Source organism: Camelina sativa, chromosome 5 (genome assembly GCF_000633955.1).
Source record: "Camelina sativa cultivar DH55 chromosome 5, Cs, whole genome shotgun sequence".
NCBI classification, from domain to species: domain Eukaryota; kingdom Viridiplantae; phylum Streptophyta; class Magnoliopsida; order Brassicales; family Brassicaceae; genus Camelina; species Camelina sativa.
This window is the reverse complement of record NC_025689.1, coordinates 33,919,646-33,925,068: the sequence shown is the minus strand read 5'-3', so window position 1 is coordinate 33,925,068 and position 5,423 is coordinate 33,919,646. Positions and strand designations below refer to the sequence as shown.

The 5,423-nt window shown below is 41.7% G+C and overlaps 1 protein-coding gene across 1 annotated transcript in view; it reads right to left on the bottom strand.

Annotated features, from left to right (window-relative positions):
• The window catches only part of LOC104789832, an 8,646-nt gene extending 3,493 nt beyond the window's left edge, over positions 1-5,153 (bottom strand). The window contains exons 1-8 of the mRNA XM_010515473.2: positions 4,374-5,153; positions 4,080-4,268; positions 3,851-3,943; positions 3,567-3,749; positions 3,383-3,485; positions 3,104-3,289; positions 576-2,899; positions 5-110 (exon numbers count right to left, since the gene is read on the bottom strand). Of these exons, the coding sequence (XP_010513775.1) occupies positions 5-110; positions 576-2,899; positions 3,104-3,289; positions 3,383-3,485; positions 3,567-3,749; positions 3,851-3,943; positions 4,080-4,268; positions 4,374-4,622 (3,433 nt within the window). The 5' untranslated portion in view covers positions 4,623-5,153. The remainder of the gene's footprint in view (positions 1-4; positions 111-575; positions 2,900-3,103; positions 3,290-3,382; positions 3,486-3,566; positions 3,750-3,850; positions 3,944-4,079; positions 4,269-4,373) is intronic.

Genomic DNA, 5,423 nt, shown 5'->3' with positions numbered 1-5,423 from the left:
GTACCAGCAATCCAACTCCCTTCTCTCTCGCTGTGATGGTCGTTTCTGTCATGCCCATAATTCCCACGCCTCATGCCAGATGTAGGACGCTGCTCCCTAGGAGAAATCTTCTGCAACAAATTCAGCACAAATTTAGAGAAGTGTGGCAAACCAAAACTGTCATGAGTTTTAGATCAGGAGATAAAAGAAACAGGAAAGACAAGACAGAATCAGTAAAGGAGACAACAAAAACGTGCCATCAATATGAGCATAGCATAACAAGCAAGGCAGGTATATATGGAATGGAAAAGATACAGAACCATATAGCCTGCAACATGACCAAATAGTTGCAGACTTGGATGGGATTAGGGGGAAGCTGACAGATCATGCTGTATATTCATTAAAGATATTTAGCGCAAGGTAAAAGCTCTCCGTTTTAGCATTAGAAAATATCTCAGGTTTGTTGAAATTCAAAAGACCATTGGACAGAGATCAACACATCACAAGACCAAAAAATAAAATGAAATTTGCCCCTCGATTAACCAAAACATGCACACAAGTATAACGGAAGCTCAAGGAAGGTATTAATTTCTTACAGGATTTGGAAAATATGTCCCCGTCCCACTACGATATCTGGGAGTTTCATTAGTGTAACGAGGGTAAATGTTGGGTGGCCTAGTTGAAACAGGTTGTACAGAAGCAACAGGTACAAGACGAGGTCCGTAGGTCATGAGTTGATTTACAACATTGGTGTAGGCAAGAGGTCTTCCAGGACCATCCCATGGTAAACGCCCCTGAAGATAAGCAGGTGGCACTACAACAGGAGCAGGGTACAACACAGGCGGATGTTGAGAATTCTGGCAAGAGCGGCCATACTGCAAATTTTGCCAATGGCTTATAAAATCACCATTGAGGATATCAATTTTGTGCTCCGTTTGTTCTGCAGAAGAGCCAAGTCTAGTGGAGTGCGAAGAAGCTACTATATCAGACTGATCAAGTCCCCTGAAAGAGTCAAAACTTTTACACGGATCATGATTCTCTACTCCTTCATCCACACTGTGGTGGCTTGCCAGAGCATCTGATGGCGCATTACCACCAGCTTGATAATTATACATTGGAAGCATTGCAACGATCGGGACAGGTGGCCCTGTGGGATAAAACGTGTATCCAGAATTATCAACCTCGTTTTGTTGCATGCCGCCTAGGAGAAATGGAGCAAGGGTCACTGAAGACTCTGATCCACTTGCCTGAGCTAGTTCATGACCATGTATTTGATTCCTCTGAACTTGAAATGAAGGGACAGTAGGACGAGGCCCCACATCTCTATCTGTTATTTCATTGCTAGATACAGGAATCCATTCTCTGTTATCATCATCAATCTGGATTGAGTGCTCAGGAACACTCTTTCCTTTTCCATACAGTGCCGATGCAGCCCCAGACACTACTTTCCTGTTCCGTCTATCTTTAGCTGGCTTTGACCCCCTTGTAGTTGACCCATCCCAAGAGCTTTCAGATGAAGTCCTGCTTCGGACGGAACTAGCACCAGACACAGATCTAGAGCCTGCAGTTCTCTCCTCACTCTGAATTTGACTGCTTCCTCTGACTGGAGAGTGTGAATTTTCTAAATCATCTCCCCTTGTCGGCCGGTTTTTCCTACTTGAGGGTACATAACTGCGTTCTGCAGAAGATGACAGATGTTTATCATCTGCCTGATGCATTCGATAACCACCATTTTCAAGTCCAAAACTATGAGTTCTCCTTTCTTGTTCGTGCCACAGATCATTGTCAGACTCGTCGACATTTACTTCTGTAGACCCCATGTCGTCAATACCAGGGTTGCTTGGCTTTTCTGACATTGGGTGGGATCCACTGGGAAAATAATGGGTAAATGGTGAAGAAACAAAGTTTTGCGGAAACTGCACATTAGTACTCCAAGGTGTCTCGACGAAAGGAAGGTTAGAAGGAACAATACCAGGCACATTCCTCTGACCATATCCCATTGAAGCTAAGATAGAAGGTGTAATTGGAAACGGTAAATGACCCGTTGAGATATTAAAAGGGAAAGGAAAGTGTCCATTAAAACCTTGCCCAGTAACAGATGTCATCGAGTTAACAAAATCTTGGTCTTCCTGTTCCCCTGCAACAGAGAAGTCTTCATTCACGGAAACTGACCCTAATTCATCATAGTAACTGTTCACTGCACTGCCCATGTCAGCAGTACTATCAGGACTTCGAGGAGATGGAGTATGCCTGACTGACGATGAGTCGGCCGAATATCTGACACTGCTTGACAAAGTTTCAGACTCCAGATTCTTCTTCCTGATATTATCAACCCTGGTATTACTTTGGCGTTTCCCAGCTTCGGGGGCTCTACTACGACGTGATTGTAAAAGAGCTTCACCATATGTCTCAGTAAGCTCAGGACTAGACCGGGTCCTGGCAAAAAGGTGCCTACCATGAAAATTATTCACCACAATTTCTGGCTTAGCAGTTTGCTGAAGCTTATCATTTATAGCACTTTGATTGGAGTTTACTTCCTTGGCAGGTTGGTAAGAGTTGCCTCGACTCTTTTGCGTTTGATATGTTACTCCAGATATAACTTCTGTTCCACCGTTGTTCTGTTGAGAGGGCATACTCCGAGCTCCATGAATCCCACCAAGACGGGCAGCATTTTGGTTTCTTTGGTTGCTTGAAAAATTACTAACATTTATAGCTTGTTGATATGGCTCAGGCTCTCCAAGTCTTGATAGCCATAAGTCATTTCCAGGAGCATCAGGACGTCGACCACTGCCATGTCTTTCCCATGTATTCATAAAAAATTGGTTAACCTCATAGATCAAATTCTCCTTAGGGCAATCAAGTAACCTAGCCAACTTCTTGGCACCAAGGGTAAATGCACTTCGTATCCTAAAGAAGTTACCTGAGACAACAAAAACAAAAGCCAAGCATGTACGTAAGTCAACATGTTTGTGCCTCTTCTGCTTCATACTTTATAAAGAAAAGAACAAGTCCAGTAAGCAATAAGGCACAAGTTGCACAGAATGCATATTGCAGATTCACAAATTAGCATTCAATGATACCCGTTTATAAAGAATAGGCAGCAGCACTCAACCCAAGCAAGTACCTTTACTGACACTGCGTCCAAGGTTGTTGTTCTCACGCAAAGGGTCTATAACATTGAAATGTTTGGAAACAAAAGGCTGCCCCTGTGTCTCTTGGGCAGCTATATTAACTGCATAAACTCTACTACAAGCTCTATAAAATGCTTCACTAACTCGTAACTCTCCAACATCCGTTCGAGGAGGCTCAGCTGCCAAAAATTGCATAGCATGACAATCAGTACTTGAGAAAGTGACGATGCATAAGTAATGCAAAAGTAAGATAGGCAGCAGTTCGTATATACCTGTTACATCTGGTAGTGAACTAACAGGAACAGGGCCCCAGAGGCTAAGACAAAAATTCTGCCAGTCAAACTTACTAAAGAACTCAAGAAAACGATAGAGGACCTACAAATGCAAGCAAAATCCAGTCAGGAAAACTGAAGAAGCAATCTTGACAAAATAAAGACAGCTTTGTAATGAGACTACCTCAAGGGGTCCAGAAAATGAGTTGTTGAAAAGATAGAATATGTAAAGAACCAAGGTTTCCAGGGCATATGTTGAAATAAGCCCATGGTGAGCTCCCAATATACGGCTCTCGTAGTAACACCAGGCTTTAATCAATATAATACTACGCTTGAATAAATGGTTCTGGTTAATATAGTGATCAACCTGCATATGAAAAAAAAAAACACAGAGGTAAAGAAATCAGAAGATCTACATCACTCAGCAAGAGAAAGCAAGTGGCATGTTGTCTTAGGTGGACAGCTAACCTCCTCAAGGAAGCACAATGTACACAGCCCTCCAATCTGATTGAATGATATATCCACCACAATATTCTCCACCAAACACTTAATTAGCTTTACCTGAAACAATTTACCAGTGAAAAATTATTAAACAATCCAGTACGTCAAGAGACTGAACCTTACTTGTAATAATATCAAGGGTTCATACACCAAAATAAGAAGCGGAGATAAAAGAAGCATTTTAATATTTGCATACTTCAGCCTGGATATACTGGACTTCTTTGACATGAAATTCAGCATTCTCATTCTTCTCTTCCTTTTCCAGCATATCGCGAACCAAATTCGCCCAAGAATCCTTAAGATTTTGGTTAGGGCTAAAAGCAGTTAAGTCGATATCTCCATCAGGCAAATAAGTCTTGAGAGGTACAGATCCAAAAGTAAAGATCTGGTAAGACACGGATTTGAAGTCAAAGAATCAGATATTGGATAAAGAACACATTTTTCTCATCAGGGTAAACTTAAACGAAAGCAAGAATCCAACGAAACTCACATGAATTTGAGGGAAGCATTCGGTGATAAGCCTCCTAACGTAACTGGCAACAGCATTGCGGCGATCTTCTGAAGGCGGATTAGGCTGGATACAAGCAATGAGCTTAGCAGTTCTATCCTCAGCCTTAGCCCATCGCTCAGCATCGAGCGGCCTTGTGACAGATGCAGCTTTGCCCGGCAATAAACCGTTGGGAAATAAGAGAGTAGGTGGTGACGGCGGAGAAGCCGCCCATGAATCATGCTCACCCATGCAAACAAAAAAAAATTAGGTCTCTCCCGTTACAGTCACCGACTTCGGAGGAAACCTCTCTCTCAAAGACCTTTTTTACCAACCCGTTACGTTTTTGCTATTTAACGGTTGCTATTAAGCAACCACCGTTGTTATCTATCTATCGCGGCTTCAAAAAATCTAATAAGCTACCGAGAACCTAATAAAGAAGATTCGATCTACCTTAGCTAATCTAACAAAATACAAATTTGTAAGAATCTAAATGAGGCACCGTAAAATTGGGCAAAAAAAGAAGAAATCGCAGACGGGGTTGGGGGAATCGAATGGAAGAAAACCCTAGGAGGAGGAGGAGGGAGACGAAGGGAGCAAGATTCTAAAAACAGAAAGGGCGGAAATCAATAAGAACCCTAGAGGATAAATCGAGGAGAAAATATAGCAGTAACGAAGAATAGAGAGGCAAATGCGAGAGATTGAACAAAGGTTACACTGGCGGACTGAAATCGTGCGGAAGAAGATGATGATGATGAAGAAGAAGAAGACATAGACCAAAAGATGTATGTATATATTGTGATTGATTGATTAGGTTTTTTTTTTTTTTTCGTTTATCTTCTGTTGATATTTTTTTTTGGTCGAGGAGGAGAAAAAAGTGGGAGTGTTTGGTGACGAGGATAGCCAATTCCGGGCAATCTCAGCCTCTCTCTCTCTCTCTCAATCTCAGGGCTGTTTTCGTAATTTAAACTTGTCTTTTAAATTTTTTTAATTATTATGCCTGTAGTAATAATAATTGTAAAAAAGTCACACAACATATACACAAGATAATAA